The sequence below is a fragment of the Nyctereutes procyonoides genome, unplaced genomic scaffold (assembly GCF_905146905.1).
Source record: "Nyctereutes procyonoides isolate TBG_1078 unplaced genomic scaffold, NYPRO_anot_genome, whole genome shotgun sequence".
Classification (NCBI taxonomy): Eukaryota; Metazoa; Chordata; class Mammalia; order Carnivora; family Canidae; genus Nyctereutes; species Nyctereutes procyonoides.
Window position 1 is genome coordinate 5,606,456 of NW_026575146.1, and position 27,199 is coordinate 5,633,654.

The 27,199-nt window shown below is 40.6% G+C and overlaps 1 protein-coding gene across 1 annotated transcript in view; it reads left to right on the forward strand.

The window, feature by feature from the left end:
* Window positions 1-27,199, forward strand: part of SASH1 (SAM and SH3 domain containing 1) — a 194,721-nt gene that overhangs the window by 130,923 nt on the left and 36,599 nt on the right. The window contains 2 exon segments of the mRNA XM_055309950.1: window positions 639-740; window positions 25,126-25,258. Of these exon segments, the coding sequence (XP_055165925.1) occupies window positions 639-740; window positions 25,126-25,258 (235 nt within the window).

A 27,199-nucleotide genomic window follows, 5' to 3' on the forward strand; every position in this document is an offset into this window, starting at 1 on the left:
ACACCTGGAACTTCTTACATTTGCCATTTTCTGTTCTCTTAAATTTACCAATGTCCTATAATGTTTCACTTGTCTATTTCAGAGAGTAGAAACCTAGTTTCTAAAACCAAACTTTAGATGTCTCTGAACATATTCCAGATAGCTTGTTATTTTTCTGTCATTCACGAGGGTTCCCAATAAAGCCCATTATGTTTGTTAGGCGATAATATTGAATAGGTGACTTGAAGCAGTCTAGAACTCTTAGTTTCAAGCTACCACCTTTGTTTCACTAAAATGTCTGTGGTATACCACATTGTGTCTTCTACAAAGAGAGGCCAACCTATAGACGGTTTCTGTTTTTGAATTTATAAGTGACCTGGAAAAGATGAGTGTTGAGGCTGGAGGACCTTTGAGGGAAAAATCAAGGTTCTTTTTGGAACACAGACTATGAAGAATCTGTTGTGTCTGTCAGTTGGATGTAGATGAAAAATTACAGGACAGGGCATGTGTCTTCCTTTCAGTTTGGGGAACCTCATCTTTGACTGGCACTGAGTCCCCAACAGTGGCATGAAGAAGGTGTCCAGAGCATTCTCTCTGCTGCCTGGTAGGCAGCCCTGGCCATTATTCCCGCGTCAATCTTTCATTTTCTCTTGTTGTAGCTCAAGGAGTATGAGGCCCAGCACCGGCAGTCAGCAGCCTTGGACCCTGCCGACTGGCCAGACGGTTCTTACCCAACATTCGATGGCTCGTCAAACTGCAATGTAAGTTTGCTGTCTCTGAGCGTCTTGACTGCTCCTACTACAAAGTAGATTTTAGCCAACTTCTGCCTTTGGACTTCTTTCCATAACTAAGCTCCTACCTGAATCTGAAAAGAAGGGTTTCTTCTGACACGTTACTTGGTTTTCTTTACTTTTGATAGACTTATCTGCAGTCAAAATAGTGCTATTCATTCCTGTTTTTTTTTTAATTGTGGTAAATTCTATGTAACTTAAAATTTAATCTTATAAGCATTTTTAAGTTCAGTTAATATTCAGTTCAGTGGCATTAAGCACATTCACATTGCTGTGCCATCATCACCAAAATCCACTTCCAGAACTTTCTTAGCATCCAAAACAGAAATTCCATAACCATTAAACAGTAACTACCCTTCCTTAAGCTCAGGAAGCCACCATTCCACTTTTGAGCTCTATGAAATTTGACTATTCTAGGTCCTTTATGTACGTTAGAACCATACAATATTTGTCCTTTTCTGGCTTATTACATGTAGCATTATATATATATATTGTAGCATTATATTTTATTTTTGCAGCATATGTCAGAACTTTATTCCTTTTTAAGGATGAATAATATTCTACCAAATGGATATACCACATTTTGTGTATCCATTTATGTTGATTGACGTTTGGGTGTTTTTATCTTTTGACTGTTGTAAACAATGCTGCTGCGAAAATTTGTATATGAATATCTGTTTAAGTCTTGCTTTCAATTCTTTCCAGTATGCATCTAGAATTAGAATTTCTAGATCACAAGTTAATTATATGTTTACTTTTTTAAGGAGCCATTCTTCTGTTTTCCAGTGTGGCTGCATCATTGCACATTTTTTACAGCAATGTAGGAATGTGTATGAGAGATTGAGATGTTACTCTTAATAAATGTATCAGATGCTAGCCACCATTTTGTGCTGAGACTATGAGATAATCAAAAGAACTGTGTTCATGGATTGCAGTGTGCCTTTTTGGGTATTTTATCCCCTGGTTCTAAAGACTAGCATAATATAAATGTAAATCATGAACCTAAAGAATTGTAAAGAATAAATACAGTAACTCAGGACTGATGTGATTCAAACCCAACTTGAGAACACAAAGACCCAGTTGTCCTTAGTGGGTCCTTTAGTGTCAAACTCACTCTCACCAACACTTGTAATTTCCTCATTTTTTGTTAAAGAGCCATCCTAATGGGTATAAAATGGTGTCTCATTGTGACTTTGTTTTGCATTTCTCTAATGACTAATAATATATATCTTCCTTAAATCACTATTCGAGTCCTTGTTCATTCTTGAATTGGGTTGCTTTATTTTTGGTTATTGAGTTGTAGGAGTTCTTTGTATATTCTGGCTATTAACCCCTTATCAGATGCCTGATTTATAAATAGTTTCTTTGATTTTTAGGGTTGCCTTTTTACTTTCTTGATAATATCTTTTGACACAAAGAAGTTTTGGGTTTTTTTTTTTCTTTAAGTTTGAAGTCCAATTTACATTTGCTTTTGTTCCCTGTGCTTTTGGTGTCATATCCAAGAAATCATAGCCTAATCTGATATCATAAGGATTTTCTCCTCTTTTTAAAAGTTTTATAGTTTCAGCTCATAATTTTAGGTCTTTGACCCATTGTAAGTTTACGTTTATATATGCTATAACATATGCTTCCAACTTCATTCTTTAGCAGATAGATACCCTGTTTTCCCAGAACCATTTGTTGAAAAGACTGTTCTGTCCTCATTGAATGGTCTTGGCATCCTTTTCAAGAATTAATTGACCATGTATGCTAGGTTTTACTTCTGGGCTCTCTTATTCCATTGGTTTATATGTCTGTCCTTTGTAGGTATTACACTGTTTTGATTAATGTAGCTTTGTAGTAAGTTTTGAAATCAAGACATGTGAGGCCTCTAATTTGGTTCTTCTTTTTCTTTCTTGTTTTAGCCATTCAAATCCTTTGTAGATTTCATGTGAATTTTAAGATGGGCTTTTCTATTTCTGCAAAAGATGCTGTGAGATTTTGATAGGGATTGCAGTGGATCTGTAGTTGATTTGGATAGTACTGTCATCTTAATAATATAAAGTTCTTTCAATCCATGTGCATAGGTATCTTTTTATTTCTTTATGTCTTCTTTAATTTCTTTCAGCAGGGTTTTGTAATTTTCAGTGTACATGTTTTACCTCCTTAGTTAAGTTTATTTCCAAGTATTTTATCATTTTTGAAGCTATTATAAGTGAAATTGTTTTCTTTTTCACATTGTTCATTGCTAAGGTATAAAAATGGAACTGATTTTTACATGTTGATTTTGTGTCCTGCAACTTTGCTGAATTCATTTCTTCTCTCTAATAGTTTTTGTGTGGTGGAATCTTCAGGGTTTTCTTCATAGGAGATTCTGTCATCTGTGAACAGAGACCATTTTACTTCTTTTCCAATTTGGATGACTTTTATTTTTCGTGCTACTTTAATGTGACCAAACAGTGTTTTCTAGGAGTTCCACAGGGATTGTGGGAATTAGATTTGAAAGTTTCAAGCAGATATTTTTTGATGCCATCATCCAACTGCATGGAATGAGAATGGAGGGAGTTATCCGTTTTCATTTATTATGTAGTTGTTTTATTTGTTAGGTTATTTCTTCCTTAAAATCTAGAAGCAGGGGCACCTGGGTGGCTCAGTTGGTTAAGTGTCTGCCTTCGGCTCCGGTCATGATCCCAAGTCCTGGGATTGAGCCCTGAGTCAGGATCTGTCCTCAGCAAGGGAGTCTCCTTCTCCCTCTCCCCCTGTCCCTGCTCATGCTCATGTACACATGTGTGTTTTTTCTCCCTCTCTCTTTCTCTCTCTCTTTCTTTCTCTTTCTCTCTCTGAAATAAACAAAATCTTAAAAAAAAAAAATTTGGAAGCAACTCTACCTCCGTGTCTTGAGCTTCTTGTCTCCTTTTGTCCATGCTGTGGACAGGTAGTCATCTCTCCAGAACATACCTTTTTTCTTGCATCTCCTGTTTCCAAACAGCCTGATGTCTTTACAGTTCTGTAAGATAAATTCCAAAATTTTGGCACACTCAAGATACTTTGCAATCTGGGTTTAATCAATATCTGTGCTCTCCTCTGCCACCCCCCGCCCCTAATAGCCTCCATTCCATCCCCATTGGACCCCGCCTATGTTACTGAACATATTTTGTATTTTCATACACTCTTATTTAATTCATGCATTAAATCTGCTTCCAGATTTTTCTAGGTAAAATTTTAGGTGTCCTTCAAGATAAAGTCCAACTGCCATCCCCTCTGAAACTTCCTCCAGCCTCCTTAAGTGTATTTTATTGCTTCTTATTCTGGGCTCTGTTAAACTAGCTCTGTACATGAAACCTGACAGGTATCCTGGAGTATCAGAATTAATTGTACACATTTTAGCCTGCTTGGGAATCATGAGCTCTTGAGCAAGAAAGGCATGCTATCTTATCATCTTATCTTTGTGTCTCCAGTGAGTATCTAACTCAGTGTCTAGTTCATATGGCATGTTCTTTTTTTTTAAAAGATTTTTATTTATTTATTCATGAGACACAGAGAGAGAGAGAGAGATGCAGAGAGACAGGCAGAGGGAGAAGGAGACTCCCTACAAGGAACCCGATGTGGGACTCGATCCCAGATCCTGGAATCACGCCTGAACCAAAGGCAGATGCTCAAGCGCTGAGCCACCCCGGCGTCCCATATGGCATGTTCAAGAAATATTTAGTGGACAAAGTTGTATTTAAATGCTCATCTTTCTTGGCTGTTCAAAGAGCATGTTTCATGTCCTACAACCATAGCTCTGTCTTTACACCTTCTTTGCATCTAAACAACAGGTGATGGCTTATCAGAAGTAAATATAAGCCTCCAACTATCTTCTTGTCCTTCATTTCCTGAGTCAAGCATCGGATTTCCATTTCAGCTATAAAAACAAACAACAATAGTAACAAAAAAAAAAAAAAACCCAAAACACTAGGGGATTGTTAATTTGAAAGCCCTGGTTGGTTTGCTTTTGTGTGAGAGACTAAGATGTTACCCTTTATAATAATAAATGTATCATATGCTAGCCACCATTTTGTGCTGGGACTATGAGATAATCAAAAGAACTGTGTTCATGGATTTCAATGTGCCTTTTTGGGTCTCTTATCCCCTAGTTCTAAAGACTAGCGTAATATAAATGTAAATCATGAACCTAAAGAATTGTGAAGAATAAATACAGTAACTCAGAACTGATGTGATTCAAACCCAACTTGAGAACACAAAGACCCAGTTGTCCATAGTGTGTCCTTTAGTATCAGACTCACGATATATTGTCCTGATTAATAGCATCTGAGTCAAGGGGGAGGTTATAAGACCATGCAGTCAGAAAAACAGGACTGCCGTAAAAACCTCACACACTCAGACAGCAGGGAAAGAGGTTTGTCTCATTTAGAGAGTGTTAATATAAATTGAGTACTGTAGTGGTTTTGAATGAGCTGCTCAGAAAGCATTATTAGGTATTTGTTTGTTAGTTATTACCCCCTTCAGACAGTAAGTCAGAACCATTAGCTTGGTATAAATGGTCAGAGTAAAATGGGTACTTTGTAGAAGTTGGACATTCATTCCCTTGAGCATTTCTGTTCAGTAAGGAGACGCCTACTAAGTGCTTGCTGTATATCAGGCTTAGTGCTAGATCGTCAAGTTACACAGGTAAAGGAGCAGGAGAGACAGACCCTGCCCCAACAGAGTTTACCCAGCAGTGCAGAGGCTAAAATCACTCCAACATGTGCTCCCACAGACTTGAGATGTCATATACACACTGACATTTATTAGTTTCTTAGCAAACCATTTCTTCATTAAATGACTCAAAAATAAACTCAGCCTGTTCTCGTGGGATGAAGGGCCAGGAATACCATATGCACCCTCCATTTCCAGTACGATCTTCCAGAAGCTCCAAAGTGACTCTTTGCTGAGAGATGTAGGTGAAGACAGACCATTCAGCAATGGGAGTTTTTTGAAGCGGTGTTATTTATTCTGCATATTTTGGTAGTTGGCTTTGTGCAAACAACCCACACCCATTTCCAGTCAAGCTGTTCATTCCTATAGCTGACCACCGTTGGCATTGAAATTGGCTTGAACTTGATTGCAGTCCTAATGTATGTGACACTCGCCCCTCTTACCCCTACTTGAGCCTGTCCTATGTTTTTATGGAGACTCAGCAAGAAACTCCATCCAAAATAGTCCTTCTCAATTATGCTTCATTGGCCTGATAGCAGAGTAATTAATTTCAGATAATTCCCACTGTGTCCTTACTCGAGCCGCTGTGGGTTAGGCGCTTTGATTATCTTTTGTGCGAGGGCCAGGGCTTTTCAGTTTTCTATTGATTCTTTTCCATACTGAGATGTAAATAGCTCACTGGCCGTAGTCGGGAATGTCCAGGCCATGAAAGTTTCAGGGATCACAAGCTCTTTGTCAGGAGACCTCAATGCCTATATTGATGCCTGTCGTGCTTTAGGATTTCATTTGCATTGATTTCATAGACTGTCCTACCCCCATAACTGACATTAGATAATTGTGTGTTGCCTCACAGTAAATCCATATTCACATTCCTGGTTTCCAAGAATGTAAAGTACTAAAGATAGTTACCGGGGAAGTGAAAAATAGCTTTCTTTTTGCCAGAGGAGAATGTGTTCTCTGCTGTTTCTCATTAATAACAAACTTCTGTTGTGAGTGTTAGAGTTTTTAAAAAAAATTTCTGATTGAGCACTTAACTTGACTCCTTGTTAAATATCTGAACATTTATTTTAATTTTATTTTGATAAATTTTGTTTTTCTTTGCGTCCTGGAGGGGGAAGGTTGTAAGGATTCTCATTTTAAGCTTTCAACTTTATGCCTTGAGGTTCAGTTTACCTTCTGGTTAAAAAAAACGTTTAGTGAAATTATGCTCTCCATCCTCCTGGGTTTTTTTTAGTTTTTTTACTCCAGGAGTAAGTTTTCTTAAATCATACTTTTTATGTTCCTACAAGATTGATAGGTAACAGTTGGTGATCTGTGTTTGGTTCTTAAATATTAATGAAAATGCTTTCAGTGAAACATCTTTCCAAAAATGTCAAACTGTAAATTGTTTAATTATGATGTGGCTTAAGTCATTTCTAAAAATATAGGATGTTAAAGAAAAATTAAAGCAACAACAAGGATAATAAGGTGCTGGAGGAGCTCTCAGAGTCCATTGTAGACATTTATTTTGGTCCCATTTGTGTGTTTCACTTGATACAAAATGTGTTCCAGAAAAAAATTGGAATTAGGTTTCTGTATCTGGAGCTCCTCTCTAGGATGAAACAACTATGGTGAAATGTTTTGTGAAGCGAGTTATTTTGTAACGCAAGCCATCATTTTATAATTGATCTTCTACATTTGGGGAAACTTAGCTGGGAAGGATTTATGCAAGGAATGCTCTAATGTTAGAGCTGAGGTATAGTAAGACCTTACATCCACCTGTACATCTCTTCATAGTCTTCATTTCTAGCTCTGAATATATTTTGCCACCAACTGGTTTGAAGAACAGAGAGCCATGGGTTGAATTATGTCCCAGATTTTGGGCAACAGAGACACAATGTCAAGTGGTCACTTCTTCGACTTCTTTCAAAATACTATTTTAAGTGTTTCCTTAATTGAGGACTTCCAAGGTCTCAACTAAAATATCCCCATATTATGAAATGTTTTGGTTCACATAAGGCAAGACCATTACATCTTTTTGGGACTTCCTAAAATTGTAAACTGTAAACTTGTCCCTTGCTGCCCAGACAGGTTTTACTAGCTTTTCAGAGTCGTTTCACCTGCCTTACTTAGAGCCGGAGGATTCGGGTCTGATATTTTGAAAGGAGAAAGGCCACAGCCTTGGTCTAAACTAGAACTTCCTAAAAGATAATGTGCAGAAAGCCAAGAAGGCATTCCACAAAGTTACTTTATTAAATGGTTCTTGCGGTGAATGGTTTGATTTCTATTATGGCCAAAGAAAAGGCTAACGATTTAATCACTTAATATATAATGTGACAGGAGAACAGAGTTGTGTACATGGTGTGTGCCTTCACCAACAAACTGTCCTGTCCTCATTTAAGGAGTGTCCATTTATTGATGCTCTTTTTAGAGTCTGGCATTATGAGTTGAACCAGATTTTTTTTTAAATTGGCTATCTTGATGTGTTTATTTTGAATATGTTTCCTTTACTAGGGTGAGCTTCTAGACAAGGTGTGTAAGTTAAAATTTATGAAAAGTTTTATTTTTATATTTCAAAGGTGTTAGAAGAAAATGTAAATCAATATCTTAGCTTCCTCATTTGGGGAAATCTAACCCCATAAGAAGACTTTTTTTTAATGATAGCGCATGATGAATTTACAAAATTTTCTCCCACTTATAGATACTCCTAGCAATTACAAAAAACACAATATTCATATTTGCTGACTCTGAGTGAATATTTTTTGGATACATAAATTGTGTGAAGATTCACATATACCACAAAATGAGAGTTGGCATTATAGGTACAGGAAAGGTTTTCTGTGAAAATGGTCGACTTCCTTATACTGTCTCCTATATTGGTTTTAACAAGGAAATTTAAGAGAGGTAGATTCCAAGCATATAAAAATAACTTATATTTCTGGATAAACTGTTTGTTTGTTTGTTTATCTATTTATTTATTTTATTTTGAGAGGGAGTAGGGGGAGGGGCAGAGGGAGAGAGAATCTTAAGCAGACTCCACACCCAGCGTGGAGCCCAACACAGGGCACAGTCTCATGACCCTGAGATCATGACCTAAGCTGAAATCAAGAGTCAAACACTCAACTGACAGCCACCCAGGTGCCCCTAAACTGTTTGCTTTTAATGGTGTTTATAGTTTTTCTTCACAAATCTTTTTCTAGAGAATTTTTTTCATAATCTTAATATACTAAGGGTTTCAGCTTTAATAGAATTCTGATTGGCAAGGTGACTTTTGATTTGTGGCTAGAAGATGGTTCTGCTCGTTGAAGCTTTAATGGTTATATTAGCTGGGCTTGAACATGGAATGGTTGGATGTGTGCTTCAGCTCTTTATTTCTTAAATATAAGAGCTTTGCTTATTTGACTTGTATTATGGCCAGGAGAAAGAGAACTATGGCCACCAATAATTTACCAGAGGGCATTTATACCCTGCATCCCTGGACATATAATCAACAATTCTTTATACCATGCTATGACCACTTTTCTAAATCTCTCTAAAATGTAACTATGTTAAAAATAACTTTTATTGATTCTTGTCTTTTAACACATACTTGAAGCCTTCAGATGATTACTCAGACTTTTATGGAAATTTTCTTTCTGTAAATTTCTTTTTTATTTGGGAAGGTACAGGAAGAAATACTACTCTTAATTTCAGTAAAGGTGATTTGTGTGTGTGTGTGTGTGTGTGTGTGTGTGTGTGTGTGTGTGATTTTGAAACTAAAAATGACAGGAACATATTAAAATTCTCTTTAGAAGGGTAAAAGTAATGATTCTTTAGACCTGCAGCTTATGCTGAGTCCAGGAGACAAAAATCAGTCCATTGGAACAAGGTGCATACTGCAGTCTCTTGAGAAAGATGAATTTTGTTCTAACTGCATGTAAGCTGACCAAGAAGCATTGTTTAGAGGACTTCTTGTCATTGATTCCACACCACCCTCTCGTCCCCAGGCTTCTCCCTGGGACAGGAGCCAAAGTTTGAGGCGTATATTTGCTGAGAGTGCCTAAAGATCATCCTCTGTTAACAAAGTTAGCCCAGAAGGAGGTTCTGCCCTTGGGAAAGCCAGGTGCTTGCCTTTGCCCAGAGTCCTTATGGTAAGGAGCTGGTTAAATTGAATGCAGTCTTTAGGTTCAGATCTAGCTGTACCACCTATTAGCTCCACATCTGTGGGAAAGTTGTTGTTTCTTCAATTTGAGCCTCTGCTTTCTTATCTGGAAAGCAGGCACAAGAATATCTATCCCATACAGGTGTTGCAAGAATTAAATGGCACAAAGTAAATACCCAGTGAATGTCACTTTCTATTACTTTATGTTTAGATCTTTTACCTTTCCATTAACTGTTACTCTTAAAATACTTGACCCCCCCCCATGAAAGTGCTGTTTTTTTGTACATGTCATTAACATGGTAGCAAAGGCTGATGTAGTGCAGCAGATAGGCTTGTGTTGTCAGAACAAGCTGAATACAGCTAGTGTATGTTTACTTAGCTATGCTTTTACCAAACACATCATCAGTTTATCTTCTGTTTCAGAAGGTATTATTCTGTAAGTGGGTTCACGGATGGGTCCAATATGATGTCTTTCATCATGTTGTATTTTGGGATTACTGTTTGGGAAGAATAAACAGTTAATTGTGCTGAAACTACCTAGGGCCATGCTGTGCTATGAGGTGGTGGTCTCACTGAGTGTGTGGGCATGGGCTTCTGTGCCTGTCATGGTGGAGAGCACTCTTGTGGCAGGCCCTAGGGTCACTGGGGATGTGGCTCTTTGTACCCAGCAGATTAACCAGGCACATCTCTATTTTTGCCAGTCTGTACAGTTACAGAAAGTTGAGTTTGCTGCCTGTAGCCACATATCAGGGCCACATGAACAGAAATAAATAATGACAAAATAGCCAGGTACTATATAATCTGAGGGAACCTATTTTTAACACTTTTAAATTTTAAGGTAGCTTTTGGTTACATTCTGGTCTGTTGTTTCTTTCATTAGGTTGAGTCATTGAAACTGGAGTTTAGCTTTTGACTTATAAAAATGGCAATTTGATTTGTCCAACCCGATACATGAATACCAAACAGGATGTACCACATTTCCCCTGCTAGCTGATTGCATCTAAGTAAATACATTTGTAATGTAATCTGGGGTAAGGTTTGGCATTTGGATTCTCATCACCAGTTTTTATTTTGCTTTTAGAAGTAACCTCAGGGAGATTGGAGTAAGAGAGGATTTCCATCACTTGTTTAATGAGATTTATCACATGTTAATTCCTCCTTGAATCATTTGCCCTAATGCCAAATCTTATATAATGGATGAGTTAGAAAGATCCCGGCCTTTACTGTGGTCCAAGGGTAGGATCTGTATCGAGGGCCACCTCTAGCTTAAGCCAACTTATTGAAGTCATAGGCTGCCCATCATTTTGTTTCGAATCCATTTGAATCTTAAGTTACCAGTTACTTATTTTATAAAGACTCCTGGGGCACCTGGGTGGCTCATTTGGTTAAGTGTCCAACTCTTGATTTTGGCTGAGATCATGATCTCGGAATCCCAGAATTGAGCCCCATATCAGGCTCCATATTCAGTGGGGAGTCTGCTTGAGGATTCTCTGTCTCCCTCTGCCCCTCCCCCTGTTCTCTCTCTCTCTAAAATGAATAAATCTTTAAAAAAAAAACCTCTTAGCACTATAGTCAGTCATCAGACAATGAATGACACTCATTTGGAAAGCAATATTTTAATACAACCAAATTTCGTTTTAAGATTTTATTTATTTATTTGACAGAGAAAGAGCACAAACAAGAGAGTGGGAGAGGGAGAGACAGACTCCCCGTGGAGCAGGAAGCCAGATGTGTGACTCAATCCCAGGACCCTTAACCAACTGAGCCACCTAGGCACCCAATACAACCAAATTCTAATTCAATTTTTTTAACAGAATAATGTCTGTAGAAATACCCTTTATTCTCTTATCATTCATCTCCCTCTATATACCGTACCACACCCTCCATCATCCCCTTATTGTTGTACTATTACTGATATAATGCTAATAGCATTGCACAATTAGTTCCTAAAAGGATTTCTTGCCCTGTACTTTTGACCCAGAGTGTCGGTGAAAGAATGCCATCTAGAGCATTCTTTTACTCATTTGTAGTGCAAGCATTACTGAGTACCTACTACATGCTAGTCTCTATACACAGGGGTTTGTATTTAATAAGAAGAGACGAGTGGATAGCATGGTTAAGGATTTAGTTGGAATGTTTCTACCTAGTGTGTTAAGCATACACACAGAATCCATCAAGGCCCAGTGAGGAGAGTTTGGGAAGCCTTCCCAGAGCAGGTGGCTGAAACTGAGTAAGAGTTCACCAGGAGAGGAAAGAGAAATATATGTCGGGCAGAGATAGCACCAAGGCACTTAGGTAAAACAACCAGGCAAATCTTAAAACTTGGACCATATAGGGAAATGGATTTAAATAATACAGCTCTTCTCTGTATCAGTATTTTGACTGCTAGAGTATATATCCTGATTCTTTGTTCATTCTTACTTACAAATTGGTTCTGTAATAGATCATTTGGGTCCTCTCTTTCCTTATGACTGCAGTTTTTAAATTAATATCGTTAATGTTTTTCATCTTGTCTTTGAAGTCGTAGTTAATTGAATTCATGTTCTTATTAAATTATTTTATAGAGTGAAGCAACTGTTAGGAATTTCTTCTGCTTTTTGAGTTGTATTTTCATTTGATGCGGACATGGGATCAAAAAATAGGATCTTTGTGTTTTTCCATGCCTTTTCTCTCTTTTTTCCCCCTTGCCATACATTTGTTTGAATAGTTGTCATATATTTCTTTTCACTTGATCATGCCTGGGTAGTTCAGATCAGATTTTCTATTCATGCTGTCATAATGAGGATTGTTTTTTGACCTGTTCAGCATGCTGTCTGACAGAGATTGTTTCCTTTCTTTCAAGCTACAGTTGAGAGCTTTATTTTGTCCATTCATGTTTGTTGTTGCTATAGCCTGATATAATGACCAGAGAACTGGGGATACCCCATGAGAGGGAATGTGGTCTTTACTAGGATACCTGGGCTCTGCTCCTCTCTCTTAAGATTGTATTAAATGTGCTGCACCACGGTTCATGGAACTTGGTGTGGATGGATGGGTATGGTGTCAGTCTGCTTTTAATTAATTTCTCCAATTCTGGTGAATTTCTAAGAGGCTTTATTTCACTCAGGATCAGCCTTACTACTGACTTTCCATTCTTTCACTCATTATTCTCCTGAAGCAATTTCCATTGGTCCTAGGTCAAACAAACAAACAAAGAAACAAACAAATAAAAGGAAGACCACAGTTTATTTCCTTCAAGATTTGAAATTCTATGGAATAATTCTCAAGATTCCCACTGATACCGCTTTTAGAAAAGTGAGGCCTTTTCCCTTGGTCTTCAGAAATTAGTTTCCTCCCTCAACCATGAAGTTTTAAAACTTAGTATATTAGATTATATGCATTTCCTTGTCTGGGTGCCCTTGGTGGAATATTTTTGCTAGTTTTTAGTAATTCTGTTTTTTGGAAGCTATTGCTTATTTTGTTCATTGTTGTGGGAAGGATATTCTGTGGTCTGGTTTTCAGCAGTCATCATGACTTGATAGCCAAAGAGAGGACCACAAACAACATAGTCCTGAATGATTCTTTTCTAAGGATTCAGCCTAGATTTCTTCAGTTTGGAAGTAAATTTGCTTTCTTTCTTTTTTTTTTAAGATTTTATTTATTTATTTGAGAGATAGAGACAGAGCATGAGCAGAAGGGAGAAGCAGAGGGGTAGGGAGAAGCACCTGGCTCTATCCCAGGACCCCGGGATAAAGACCTGAGCCAAAGGTAGCCGTTTAACCAGCTGAGCCACCCAGGCTGCCCTGGAGGTAAACTTGCTTATTGAAGCAATTTAATCAAAATAAATTTGCTTATTATTTGTTCTACAGACATAAGGATAATTATGTAAAGGTGAGAGATCATGACTCTAGGAGGTGATATTAGCCCATTAGCATCCAGGTTTAAGAGAAAATTGTACTAACTGTGGCTTAAGTTTTGGTTGGAGGAAAGAACCAGATGTCTGTACCTTTCCTCCGTTGCTATGTAGGTTCTATGAGTTTTCTGTATTTTTTTCATCATCATGTGCCTAGACAAGGTTGTTTGGCAGCCCTGTCCAAGAAGTCATCGTGCTTGATCCATGAATCAGTCCATTTCAGATGCCATAAAAGTAATGTGACTTTGCAAACACCACCCAATCCCTTAGGAGACTTACCGCTTTGGGGATGAAAACTTCTATCAGGTCCAGAAACTAGAGCCTCAATCGCATATGTAATTGCCCTACTTGGCAGTTCTGTTCTGAATCATCCTTTTTCCATGGCACAGGCTATGTGAGAACTGAATGCACTTGAGAATGAGTGGGTTTGGTGTTTTGCTTTAGTCTTCAGTGTGCTTGGCACCATAGCTTTGCTTTGGGTAACACTACCCAACTCTTTTTGTTTTTAAGATTTTATTTATTTATTTGACAGAGGTTGGAGAGAACACAAGCAGGGGGAATAGCAGAGGCTGAGGGAGAAGCAAGCTGGATCCCAGGACCCTGACATCATGGCCTAAGCCAAAGGCAGACGCTTAACTGACTGAGCCACCCAGGTGCCCCAACACTACCCAACTCCTAACAGAGAGACTTGAAGAACTCTTGACTGCTTCCCACCATGTCTTTGTTACCTTAACTCAGCTAATTTATGTGAACAGTGGGGTTCTCTGGCACATAGACAGGATGACATAATCTCAGGCAGAAAAATCTTCCAAACATTTACAGAGTAAAGGGAGAACACAGTTCTCTTTCCTCCACTTATCTTTCTCATCCCCGTCAGCCCCTTTGAGAAGGAAAGGCATTTTCTCTGCTCCATGGCAACTTGAAGAATAGGGATGAGTGGGTTTACCCGTCACCCCAGTCTCCCCAAACTCGGCTGTATTACTCCTGGAGTCTTGTTTTCTTCCTTCTCCTATAAGGAAATTAGCAACTTTATTTGGGGGTGATTTAAAATAATGTAGAGTTCAGGAGTTTAAGAAAAAGAATAGACTTTATTGTGGAATGTAGCAGCCATTTGCTGTTCCTTTGGTTTTATGGTTAGTTCTTTAAACAGTTTCTTAAATGAATTAAGTGCTGACAAGCCTTCACCCCTGAGGGATAGTAATATTACCTCAAATTCTCACATACTTTCTACAAATAAAAGTATCATATAATTATATTCTCCTCTTCCTCTTCTTTCTTCAACTCTGGCGACAACTAGTTAATTTTGAAACTGCCAGAGAGATTATTTCAGTGTTATACTGCACCTCTGGGAAAAGAATGGAATCTTCTCTTTTTTGTCCATATGCTGACAAAAATCTCCTAATTTCAGAGGGCAATGATGTCACCAGCTAATGAGCAAAATATTTCTTACTAAACAGATGAGTCCTTCCCTGATGCCTTTGTGAAATAAAGAAAAAAAAGCCACAATGTGTTTCATATTGTCTATAGTTACTCTGACAACTCATAAACACTTCAAAATGCAGTTCTGACTTCTTTAGAGAGTGAGACTAATTTTTTTGGTAAACACAAAGAAAACCCATTAAACTGATGGCTGTGACCGGAAGGCCTCTACCATGGCCGGACACCGATGACAAGTAGTCATCAGCACTGATCTTGAACATACCCAGCCGGAGCCAATGTGCTGCCCCCAAGGTAGGGAGTGACCTTGAATGCATCACTTCTTGGACCAGTGGAGGATGATCAGGCATGTTGGAGAGATTATGAAATCAAGCTTGGAAAAGAGGAGGCCGGAAAGCTGCTGTTGATTGGTGTCACATGCTGTTTAGCAGGGCAGCAGCAGCCCATCTTTCTTTGCCTGTCCAAAAAAGCAGGCATCTAAGGTCAGGGGGAGAGAGAAGTGAGCCACAGGGCCATCTAATCACTGATCTTCTGGAATCTGGGAAGGACACAGAAATGCCCCCAAACTCACAGCAGGTGCCCCACTCCTCAGTGAACCATGTGTCAGTTCCCCTAGCCAGACTTTGAGTTCTCCCACTTCTGAATGCCTGTGCCTCTTTTTTTCCTCTTACATGTTTATCACAGCTTCTTATGCTAATCATATCTCTGAACCTTTCTGGGGTCTCTCTCTGCCCTCAGACTTCTAGATGATAACCTTTGCAGGCCCAGGTAAAGTTGGCTCATTCCCATTTCGGTTCCTTGCTCTTCCTTATACCTTGAATCAGTGCATCCATCCACTGATGTCCACCAGGAAATATTTATCACAAACAGATCCCATTTTAATCGTCTCAGTGTAAGAGAGTATTGTAATGCTCAGTGTTGGCGATTGTGTGAGGAAGTAGGCACTCTTTTTTGTTTTTGTTTTTTTAAGATTCTATTTATTTATTTATTTATTTATTTATTTATTTATTTATTTGAGTGAATGCACACACGAGTGCAGGGCAGGGCAGAGGGAAAGGAAGAGAATCTCAGGCAGACTCTTTCCTGAGTGTGGAGCCAGACGCAGGACTTGATCTCATAACCCTGAGGTTATGACCTGAGCTGAAATCAAGAATTGGGCATTTAACTGACTGAGCCACCCAGGTGTCCCTAGACACTCTTTTTATACTACTTGTGAGATTTTAAAATAATAGTGTACAGTGTTTCTTCTGAGGAAATTGTTAATATATATCAGAGGTCTTAAAGCTATGCCCATTTTTCACCCATAAATCCTACAATCTAATCATTTTTTTCTAAAAAGAAAAATGTTGTTAGATGTGTTAGAAGTTTTATGACAAACTGTTCATTAGAGTATTGTTTATGATATCAAAAAACTGGAAACACACCAATGTTTAATGATTTGAGGGCATTAAGAAAATTGTGGTTTACTTCTGTGAATATGAATGAATCATGAAAAGATTGTATTTTATCTGTTGGACATTTGTTGATATGAGAAAACGTTCAAAACGTATCACTTGATAAAGCAGATTTTTAAACAGTTTGGACAGTATCCATTGAGAGCTCCAAGGTTTCTCTAAGAGAAACCTTTTAGAGGTGGCTCTGTGGCTCAGAGAGGGTAACAGCTCTAAGCAGGCACTTTGTTTCTCCTCATACTGTGTGTTCATGTGAGGGAGACTCTGAGGACCCTGATAGTGGCTATGGGAGGTGGTACAGCTAAAGATCACAAAGTCATCCTTTTTTGTAAAAGACAACACAAAACAGACAGAAACCTAAGGGTGGGGACACCTGGGTGGCTCAGTGGTTGGGCGTCTAACCTTTGGCTCAGGTGGTGATCCTGGGGTCCTGGGATCAAGCCCTGCATCGGGCTCCCCACAGGGAGCCTGCCTCTCCCTCTGCCTATGTCTCTGCCTCTCATGAATAAATACATAAAATCTTAAAAAAAAAAAAAAAACAAAAGAAAAAGAAACCAAAGGGTATATAGTGTGTGGCGGGTACATGCATATGCGTGTGTGTATGTGCGTGTGTGTGTGTGTGTGAGAGAGAGAGAGAGAGAGAAGTAGGAGGATAGAAACCAAAATATGACTTAGCTTTTCTGAATGTGGGAGCTATGGGTGATTTCTGTTTCTCCTTCTGTATCTGCATTTCCCACATTTTCTAATTAAAAATATATTACATGTGATCGTAAATAAATGAATAGGACAGTGCCCATTGTCTTTCATGAAGACATTTAGACATTTAGAGAAGGACTGGTTCATACAGTGATTACCATATTTTGGGCTGAATTCTGTGGAAGATGTGGAGGAAGGGTTTTCCAAGGAAGGTGACACATGAATATTGAAGGATTGTAGGAGCTAGAAAAGTAGATGGGGTAGGCAGAGATATTCCTTAAAAAGGAATCCACCGGTGCAAAGGTGTGCAGGTACAGGAGAAAGAGAGTATTTGAGGTGCTCTGAGGAAGTCAACGGATGAGAACCATATGCTACAAGAGGCCTTTCCACACAGTATCTGCATAGACACTGAAAACGGACATCAGGGCAGGACTCTAATAACCTTACAAAGTCCTGTACTCCACAATAAGGCCTTTGGGCTTTGCTCTGAAGACCTACCGAACAATTCCTTATAGTGGCATCAAATGCTCAAATCTTTCTGCAGCAAATTTGCCCATTTCCTGGGTGCTAAGTAAGTTCAAGTCCACTACCCAATGAACAAGATCAGCGATGTCCTTCCTTCATGAAGTGTATTCCCAGTTTCCAGCAAGAAGCTTCCCAGGGTAGCCTGACCCAGCCCAGTCCTTCAAATATTCAGATACCACAGCAGGGGCTGGGAACGATGGGGCAGGAGAGTCCAAACTTCTTCGTTGCACACTGATGTGGGTGGTGCCTGCACTGGGCACCAGGAGTACAAGGAGGGGGAGTGACGTGGCCCCTGACCTGTGGACTTTCCTGTCTCCTAAAGGATGAGCTGTGGTAGATATCCGTGTAGTAGCCAACAGTGAGGACCCTCATAAAGACCTGAGTCAGCCTCCAAAAATTGTGGCAGTGACAGCTAACGGGGTTCACAGGATGAGTGGGCCACCAGGAGGGTAAGCAGGGATGTGTCTTTCCCCCAACCTCCTCACAGAACTGGGTGCAGTCAGTGCCCGGCTTCCCAGGCAGCTCTCAGCGACACAGGCTCCACTACCTTCCAGGCCCTAGGCCTCACATTCAGGGTCTCTTTTTACCTTCTCAGGAATTTTCAGAGGCTTATCACTGCCTATTTTACAAATGAGAGAAATTTTAAGAAACATGCCTAAGACACACACTGTTCACAGGGGAACCTGAGCCTACCTCTGCCAGATCCCAGAGTTTTGGCTCCTAATCCTGCTCAGAATCTTCTCTACATCTAAACAACCTGTTCAGGCACCTAAGTGGCTCAGTGGGTTAAGCATCTGCCCTTGGCTTGGCTCATAATCCCTGGTCCTGAGATCGAGTCCCATGTCGGGCTCCCTAAAGAGTCGGCTTCTCCCTCTCCCTCTGCTGCTTCCCCTGCTTGTGCACGTTCTCTCTCTCGCTCTCTCTGTCAAATAAATAAAATCTTTAAAAAATAACCTATCCAGACCCAGCCTCAGATGTTGGCCATATCACTAGCTTTCACATGTTTTCTTTGCCTTTGCTGTTTACACAGCACCTAAAACAGCAGCTTCTGAGAGTTAAAATGGGTCTTGTTTAAATTCTAATCAGTAATAGATTACAGATGTAATCAGCACTCACTGAGCTCCACTTGTTGATGGGACAGTTTTTAAAACAACGCTTGAAGATAAGTGTTAGTAGATGAAATTTGCAAGGAGGAATACTACGACCCACAGAACTGAAGTGATTTGCTGGAGGACTTGGAAATTAAACCCAGGTTGTTGAGCTCCAGAGCCTTTTGGGTTTCCTCTTCCCTTTATCCCACTCCCATTGGGGCATAATACAGTTTCTTAGTTTGCACTAAGTAACCAGGAAATTCAACCAGAGACTTCTACTGACAGTTTTAGGGAACTCGAAGCATAACGTTGCACGCACTGTGGTTGGCAGTCCTGGGTGAAGAAAGCTCAAGCGCAGGTTGGGGGCACAGGAGCAAAACCATAAAGTTTCACCTTCCCTCTGCCATTTATGGTCTGTGAAATTAGGTCCAATGTGTAAACACTTAGCACAGGGCCTGCGAAGTAGGAGCATTCAATAAATATGGGTGTTGAAAGTATAATGTCAGAAAAGCACCTGCCACTGTTTCTGGCACATGTGGGCAGGGAAGGGAGAAAGCAGAGGTGTGGGGGAGCAGACTGGCGGACCTAGACAGTAGCGGGGAGGTGGAGCAGACCCTTGTGGACTTGCAACACACGTCGTGGAGGCTTCATACGGGCTTTCAGTCCTGTCTTGTTTCGATGACGTTCTGTTTAAGAGCATGTGCCTCTGGCTCCCCAGGCACCCCTGAGAAAATTAAATGATCATCTTGTGACACAGTCCCCGTGCACACATTTCTAGAACACAAGAGCACTCCGCTGCCCTGAGGTGGTTACTGAGACAATTCGGTACGACAGTTTTAGAAGCATCACTGGATGGGAAATAACCTACATTTACTCGTTAAAATAGAAGAAAAGGAGTAGGGAGAGAGACAGAAAGTGACAACTCCGGGAGAAAACCAAAATCATAAGTTTTAATTCAGTAGTGTCAAAAATAGCCATCGGAAGGTGTCTATTTTCAATCGAGCCTACTCCCTCCGGGGAGTGTTTGCGAGAATATCTGTGAGAGAGATCTTTTTTTAAGTTAAGGCACTTGTAAGGGTTTATCCTCGTCCCGGATTTGCTCAGATTCCCGCGTTCTTTTTTTTCTTTCTCTGGAATTCCATAGACAGTAATTAAGGAACTGGAGGCCAGCGGGAGGTCAGGGAGCCTTCGTCAGTGAAAACAGGGATTGTTTGCCACGTACAACACTCCCTTTTTTCCTGGTGGTGAATAGGAGATTTGCTTAGAGCTGATGACTTATGCCTTTCTTACAAGTTATGCAGTTAGCGAGTAACTGGGGGATCAGTCAGCGAGCAGAAAGCAGCTAATTGAATCCAGTGTCTTCACTTCTTCCTCCGTCGGATACTCAGCTGTGGAAGGCTGGTGGAGCCTGTCTGATCATGTAACTGCAAAGGAACATGTTTGAGGAGTGCCTCCACCTCACTTTGCGATTACAGACTTGACGGACCCAGAGCGAAGAGGCTCCCGGCGTGGGGAGGGGGCGGGGGTGCCAGCCGTGCTCAGCATCGCCCCTCAGGCCTGCTAAATGCCGAAGCCGGTAAGTCCCGCCGGAGGCGTCCTGCCTGAAAGGGAGAATGTGCTTTCGGTCACTTCCAGGCAGAGCTTTTTGACCGCTCCTAGCTGTGGTGGCTTTCCCCTTTCTCTGTTCAAACTCTGCGAGATGCATCCTTCTTTCCTCCTTTCCCCCCACCCCGGCTCTGCGGAACCCTGAGCACTCTTCCCTAGCACGCTCGCCAGTAAGAAGACGCAGCTCCGGGGGGAGAACAGGGAACATTATTCTGAGAGTAAGGGGATTCTCAGGAGATGGAGGTTAGGAGGGTATGTATGCGGCCGGAGCTCAGCTGTCAGGAGCGGAGGCTGGACTGCAGACCCCCTGGCACGATGTAACTTTCCAGAAACCTACGAACGGTCGGGTTCCTTCCCTCCGGGGTGATGCCACTGACAGTGCGGACTGTGGAAGTGGGAGCGTCTAGGTCGGATTATGTACCCAGTTAACCAGAAACCGTTGTGTGAATTTCATAAGCAAATACATTTCCAGTTTCAGGATACATTCAGAAATACTTAAATATCTTACAGTGTTATGTGTGTGACTCCAGGGAAGATAAATGGACTTAGTCTGGCTGTTAATTGGGACAGTGTGCCGAGTGTTTGGAGCAGGGGAAGCACGCATGCGGAGTGCATTTCTACAAAAGGCACAGTCGTATGTAATCCTGTGCTCAGCATGGTCTCGAGCAGTCCCCGAAAGGGTTCTGGTTGCTTTTTGCAAAATTCAGTTTAACTTTTATCATGGGACAGTGCCCCTGTGCCTGCACGACAGTGCCATGTGGCTTTTGGAAAGCATTCGTTAGAGTGCACCATAGTTGCAGGAACTTTTATTTTTTTTAACGGGGTCCATTGACCAACCTGCAGTGACAGGCTTGAGAGTGAGGGGATGCTTTTCGTTTGCTCCGGCACACAAACTCTTCTATCATACAGATGCTATTAATTGTGTTCCTTTTTTTCTGATCATCCTTAATGTAACTGTGTTATGAAAAGTTCTCCACGCTGGCTCCGTGTCTTTCCTATTAGAACATTGCAGATGTGTCAAGGACACACATGTTCCAAAAGAAGCTGAGAAAGAAGGAGGCTCCACCCTCCTTCGCCTGCCAAGTGGGCCCCATAGTCCTCATTCAGCACCCTGGCAGGCAAATGGTGTACTATCTCTTTAAAGCAGCTATAGTTTTGTGCCTTGGCTTGGTCAATTTGTTATGGTTTAAAACGGTGGAGCCAGCTGTCTGCAATCTGATGTAATGTTGCCATGGAAACCAGAAATGAAACACTTAAGCATTCACCACAGAATTACTACATATAGCATTAGCCAAAGTAATTAAAAGTTGAGCCATATGGGCTTTCTGGTGGAAAAATCTGCAATAGAGAGGCTGGAAATCAAATGTTTCTATTTACAATAATGTAAATCCACTTTTCCACATCCTTTGGTGGAATACATTAATTGCCTTTTTCTACTAAAGTTTAGAGATGGGGAGTTTTATACTGATGATTGAGTTTTCACCTTCTCCCTTAGATGATGGTCTAACTAAAGTTTACTTTAGTCCTCTGACCTGGGGCAGGACAGGGAGAGGAGGAGATCCTGTGTCATGTTACAACGTGCATAAACATACGCTGTTATTTTTGCACTTAAGTTTATTTCAAACCTGTTTTCTAGTAGTTCTCTTTAATTTTAGGATTCTATTTCTTGGAATCCACCATTCATTTTTTTATGTTAATGCAGATTCCCTTCATCTTCTACTAGAGTTCATCCAGGTGTGAAGATAACTATTAAATGTGTGTGTCCTCACACACTTCTTAATTAAATAGTTATTTTTAAATTCTCACACCCTCATCTTTGGGGATGTAATTTCTGAATAAAAAGACATGACATTTTCAGTATTTGGGAAGTAGTGTGTGCTAATTTAAAAGAAACATGAAATGAGGAATTTAAGCTTTAGTCCCCAGTTTAAAAGAAATGCACTCCTTATACAGGGTCTTTATGTTAAAACAGCCAGAGAGAATTTCTTAAAGGCAAATATTTCACAACTCCTTTTCTTCTGGACTCAGGAGGAAATGAGAAGTCAACACCTCTCTATCAATAAAAAGAATCTTTGAGCTGCACTTAACTCCAGTGACTTCTATCATACAATGACTTCAACTCCAGGCTGATTCAAGGGAAGATTTTCTACTTTTTTTTTAAAGTACATAGATATAAATATATAACTTGATTGATTTTGGTTTTATCTCTTAACATTTTTCTTTGTATAAATTGTGCCGCATCTACCTTGTTTAGTGTCCAAATCATGATAATGAAAAGTTACTGGTTACTGTGATTTGTGATTTGCCAGTGGCAAACACCCCCAAAATCTTTTTTTTTTTTTAAAGAAAAGTAAAAATAACATTAGTTCAAAGTTCTAAAGAGCTCCTGTTTCTCAAAAATAGATGGAACATGTGAAAGCCATTAAGTACCTGGACTATGTTATTTTTCACCACGGTGGATCAGGGCAGAGGAAGGTAGGACTTGGGGAGGGGAATCTCTGCCTTTTTTTTTTTTTTTTTTTTTTTGGAATCTCTGCCTTTAATTCTGTTGTCCTGGTTTAACAATTTCATTTCTCCTGCAAAAGTTCCCTCTGATAGCATATTTCCTACATATGACTTGTCTTTGTGGAATGTGAAGGCACACACAGCACCCACCCCAGCAGCAGCAACCCCCAAGCTAGGTACAAGGCCTATATATACACACATTGTTGATTTTCATTCCGTAACATAGCCTCTTGTATCTTGATTGTAAACAACCTGTGTTTGTATCATTTTTCACTCGACTTCAGAATTTTTTATATATTTATTTATGACTTAAGAATGTTTTAATGTGAGAGTTATAAACGTGCTCTAGGTTTGTCTTACTGTAACGCTGGTTGTCCTATTATTTTTTGAGACACGTCAAGACGTTTGTCTTACTATAACGCTGGTTGTCCTATTATTTTTTGAGACACGTCAAGAGGGCAGGATCCTTTAAATGTTTGTGTATAACTCCATGCACTATAGTTTTGTTCAGGTGCTGATTACCCAGAATGAGGGTTAACGCAGTTCTCATTCCTCTGGTTGACCACTCTGACCATTTCATCACACATTAACAATTCAACCAAGTAAAAATGAAATTCAAACCAGACAATGCCCTTATGTCGCAAAAGTTATCCTTCCTATTTCATTTTAAGTGTTTACATTGTAAGTTTTAGACCAAACTAAGCCGCATTGCCAGCAGGCAGTGTATCCTCCTTCCCCCATTACCTGGGCGTTCCATTTCTGTTCTTCATTATCCAGTAAGTAGTAGTTCACTTTAATTCTGAAATGGATATGCAACATCTTATCTAGGAATTTTGGAGAAATTGAATACAGTTCACAGAAGGGAAGCCTGAGAAATCCCCCTGTCCTGATGACTTGCCATTTATGGGTTATAATAATTATTCCTCAGTGGGTGAATGGTTTGCTTATAGTCCTGCAGAGGGAAAGTACAATGACCCTATGCTAGGAGCTCCAGGCTGAGGACAGAGGCCAGGAAACGGGTTGAATTTATCCCTTACATAGTGCCACAGTGCTACAGAAATATTTGTGAACTCACAACATGCTGCACCATTTTTCTGCTTAAGTAATTTCCACAGTCTCTACTGTCTTTACTCTTGAACAGCTGTTCTCTGCTAATTCTTGTGTACCTATTTGTTGATTATGGAAAGCATTTCTTGCCAGGAAATGGCTTCATATTTAAGGCCCTTTGTTCAGAGATGTGGTTTTTGTTTTGCTTTTTGTTGTTTATCTGAGGCATTTCTGCCCTTACTATTTCTGTGACCGAGGTTTGAGGAAATGGAGAGAAGGTTGTTGCCAGGATGTGCGGGATCCACTGGGGTCGCTCCCAGGCTGCGTAGGGTGTGTGGAGGCTGCGCACTTCGGCCCATCTCTGCTCCCAGGAATGCCTGAGCACCCGGCCCCTGCAGCACGCCCCTTTAGTTGGGGATTTCTTTTGCTTTTTCACATTTTAAACAGATAAAACAGAGGAAGCTGCATATTGAATGTTAGGGCTGACTTGGAACCGAAACCCTCATTTTGTTCACAAGGAAAGGATTGTTTTCACTGGGGTCACTGCTGCAGAGAGAATTTTTTTTTCTCTCTGTAATGTTTGATACTTGAGGGAAAACAGCTGGGTTGAGCATACTTGAATCACTGCAAAATAAAATGGGATGCTGGAGAATATGCACTGTACTGTATGGCTGAAAAGGTCAGCTTTTTCCCTTGTCCCTCGTGGAGGAATGCAGGGTCTGTCCTCATGCTCGCCTTGTGAGCTCTGGGAAGGAGCTGGGAGAGGCGAAAGGCATGGCTGAGATGTGGCAGGCCCTCCGAACGAATGGGACGGCAGGCGGCTTTTTGCTTCTCTTCCCTTTTCCTGGCCTGCTGTTTTTGATTTTGGGGGAGGACTGGAACAAGTCAAGAGAACTTGGGTTTGGAGAAGTAGCTGATGACTGCGTTAAGTAGTCCTGATCGGCCAGACAGATGAGAGCCAGGCCCAAACCACAGCAGTGGGACTGGAATGACAGGGCCAGCCTTGCCGAGAGAGTCCTGTCGCAGTTCTCCTAGAGGAGGCCTGGGAAGTAATTGAGACAAATGCGTCCCACACTGGTCCAGGGCCCTGGGGTGTGTGGTGTTGCCCGGGACCTGGTTCTCCACTGCATTAGGTCCTGGGGTGCTCTGTGGGGCTTCATGAGCCCGTAGGGCCAATCGGTTGGTGCCCCGGTATTCAGCTGCACGACTGCCGAGCTTCAGACTGGCGGTGAGGCTGGGCTGCACCCAGCTGCCAGAGCAAAGCTCCAGGACAATTATCCGATTAACTTTTCCTTTGTTTCTTTGCCAGTCAAGAGAACAATCGGATGATGAGACCGAGGAGTCGGTGAAGTTTAAGAGGTTACACAAGCTGGTCAACTCCACTCGCAGAGTGAGAAAGAAACTGATCAGAGTGGAAGAAATGAGAAAGCCCAGTACTGAAGGTAAAATACAAAGCAAAACAAAACAAAGTACACTCCACCCAGCTTATTCCAAATTAAATCAGTTGAGGTCTGCTTTTCAGTAGAAAAAGAATATAATTTCAAGTGGAAAATGGGTTGCATTCCGGGTGAGGCTGGCAGCACCTTGAGTCTGCATGTGCAGGGCATTGCTTGGCACGTTATGGATCCTAGTGTCCAGCGTTCCAGGAGGCTTAGAAATTTTAATGTTACAGCGATGGGAAAAGGCTGGTATGTGACAATGACAAGTCTTCTCGAGGTGTGGCAGAGCTTTAATGTTGAGCTTACACCATTTTATATAAACTTCATTTTATAACTTCTTCGCAGCAGTAGCATCTGTGCCCAAAGGATGATGGTTCTTGCCCATTGAATTTAGTCCAGATTTGATATACATCCGTCTTAAACAAACACCCAACAATCAAGGCACTTAATATCCTTTCAGATCTCCGAGGGATGATTTGTTCTTCCAGTAAACAGTCTCAAGACTCAGTTCAGCTGGGGCTCTGAGGACCTTCCATTCTAAGTGGATCTTCAGAGCTATATTACTGGCTTAAGCTGCTTGTCAGATGAAGCAATAATGTCAGAAGGGGCATGAGCTTGGATTTATTGTACTGAATAGTTAACCTTTGAAGTGTGATTATGACAGTTTAAATCTCAACCATATTCATCACTCCTATTGTTAGCAGTGTGCATTTACAGCATCTTGTAAGAATCTCCCAAAAGGATAAGATAAAAGAATAGATTTCCTGTTTGGAAAACCATAAGTGAGCGGGGAAAAAAAATGCTGGAAAGAATAGGTCTTATTTTTAAAAAGCATATGACTTGTTAAAATGTCATATATACGTTCTGAGGAATTTCAAAATTTTAACGTACATTTGAAAATGGTCATTGAGAGGCCTTTTTGTCCTACATAAATAAAATCAATGCATAGAGAGAACTGGGATTTCCTCTGATTTACATAGATGAGGGTTTCCTGTTGTTTTTATTGCTGTTTTTAAATTTCTGTTTGCTGTAATTATTTATCAGCTTAAATCCACTAGAGAAATATTGAAGGTGAGGGGAATTACTCTGGGAGTGTGGGAGCGAGAAAGGAAAAGAGGGAGAAGGGGTAGCAAGAGAGATGTGCTTGGGGCAATTTCAGAGTTGTATTGAATTCCAGGTTTCGTTTGGGTGTCTTCTTGCATGATAGTTCTGTTTGCCTTTGGGTGCAATGCTGATTTCACATTTGGATGTTTTAACACCTGCTTGTCAGTCATGGTTTTCACAGCACATAATATAGCCTGATTTCCTCTCACTGGCAGCTCTTAATGAAATCACACACATAGTGTCAATTGGTAGATAGTAAGTAGAACCATACGGAATTGCCATCATTCAACCTTAGGCACCACATTTTAAAATAAACCTCACACTTGCCAAAATGAAATCTCAAATACAGTGAATGGATTGGTGGGTCTTGTCCACCAAAGGGCAGAGGCCCTGGTACTCTGGGCGTACCACACAGTTGCCCATGCATACATAGTTGTCATGTGCATTAGGGCCACCTTTTCACCAGACTAACATTTGTGACAATACAGAGCTACTCTGATTTGCATGTTTATGTCAAAATAAGTCAGTTCAACTATCTCTGAGAGACTTAGGTGAAAAAAGGGAAAATATACCTAGAGAGGTGGCTTTAGGGTCGAAAGTAGTAATTGTATGGACTTCTAGCCCTGAACTGTAATTCATCTGTGAATTGGGTGCCACAGATGGAAGATGGATTAAATGAGCTTGAGTCCCCATTAACCTCGGGTGTCTGATGAGTTGGGAAGCTCATGTGCCACTAATTGGGCCTGTCAGTGCTGCCAGGAGAGGTGTCAGTGTGTGCAGCTCAGGGCATCCACTTGGGGCTGTCCCTGACTGGACCGGACTAGACTAGAACTGTCCTCC